Raw genomic sequence first — 1378 nt, forward strand, 5'->3', positions numbered from 1 at the left:
TTTTTCTTCTCGGTTTTCTTGGCTCTGTTTGGGATTATATATGAGTATAATATATTAAATGTATATAATAAATAATATTATATGATTATAATCAATATTTTTATATGATTAGGGTTCGATATATGCCTGCTTAGCTTGTTTGTTTGCATATTTCATATTTTTTTTTTGTGCGTGTGCTGGGGTTTCGGGTGTCACTGCAGATATCTACCGTCATGGCTGCATGCACAGCAACTCTACGTTATCCTTCTTCTTTATCTTCTAGTTTATTATCTTTGTTATCTTCTCTTGTACCCGTACCCCGTTGCCATTTCTTGATGTGCGGATACACCCCAATCACCCTCGAACGCTGCGTCTCAGCAGTGCAGAAAACCACCGTCATAGACATCATGCGCCGCCTCACACAATCCAAAAATATCATGGTGACTCCCCCCTTAAACCCTAAACCCTAAACCCTAAACCCTCAACCTGAAGCTCGCGGAGCTTCTTCCCCTGTTCATACACCCCGCGAGGACGTACGGCTTCGAGGCTCTGCTACAGTTTAGGCCATCATATGAAGATATATAGCTTCAACCATGCATGCATGCATGCATGCATGCAGTCACTCGCAAGTGCTTGCACGGATGCATGCGCTTGACTTGCAGCCTGGTGGCTTCTTGCTGCAGAGTCACAGACGCTGTCTTTGGGCTGCTGCTGCAGGTCTCCACATCTCTCCGCCGCGGTCTGTACATGTCCCTCTTAAACGTCATCCGCGGCGAGGCAGATCCTATGCAGGTGCTGCTGCTGCTACTGCTGCTGTTGCTGCTGCACGCTTTGTTGCAGCTGTTTATGTTCCTGGGTTGAACTGGCCCTGCTGCCGATGGTGCTGCCGCAGCGTAGGTGTTGGTGTTTCTTTTGCTGCTGCAGCATTGGTGGTGTTGGTGTTGCTTCTGCTGCTGCATTGGTGCTGCTGCTGCAGGTTCATAAGAGCCTGCAGCGCATCCGCGAGCGGCAGCTGCTGCAGTTCATCCGCTGGGCCCCCGCCTCTCCCCAGGTTGTGTTGGCCCGGGCTTCTCCATTCAACCCGCAGAAGCACAAGTGCGCGGGCTTGATGCTAGCGAACCACACGGCTATTACAAGTGTACGTTTTCTGCTGCAGTTGCTGCTGCTTATGAACCTCCTGCTGCTGCTGATCGACCTGCTGTTGCTGCTGCCGCTCTCCCTGCTGCTGCTGCTGCTAGTGCCCCTTGTGCTGCTGCTGTTGTTCTCCTTCCTGCTGCTGTGGGTTCTTTTGCTCCCGCTGCCAGGCGGAATTTCTCCCGTTATTCTACTTATGTCTCCTTTGCTGCTGCTGCTGCTGCTGCTGCTGCTGCTGCTGCAGCTTTTCGAGCGGTGTGTGGTT

At 51.0% G+C, this 1378-nt stretch overlaps 1 protein-coding gene across 1 annotated transcript in view; it reads left to right on the forward strand.

The window, feature by feature from the left end:
* Window positions 1-726: 726 nt before the first annotated feature.
* Window positions 727-1378, forward strand: part of EMH_0085370 (uncharacterized protein) — a gene marked incomplete at both ends in the record, with an annotated part of 1375 nt that continues 723 nt past the window's right edge. The window contains 2 exons of the mRNA XM_013500903.1: window positions 727-771; window positions 956-1117. Of these exons, the coding sequence (XP_013356357.1) occupies window positions 727-771; window positions 956-1117 (207 nt within the window). The remainder of the gene's footprint in view (window positions 772-955; window positions 1118-1378) is intronic.

This window comes from Eimeria mitis, genomic scaffold (assembly GCF_000499745.2).
Source record: "Eimeria mitis Houghton genomic scaffold, Emh_scaff6012, whole genome shotgun sequence".
Taxonomy (NCBI): Eukaryota; Apicomplexa; class Conoidasida; order Eucoccidiorida; family Eimeriidae; genus Eimeria; species Eimeria mitis.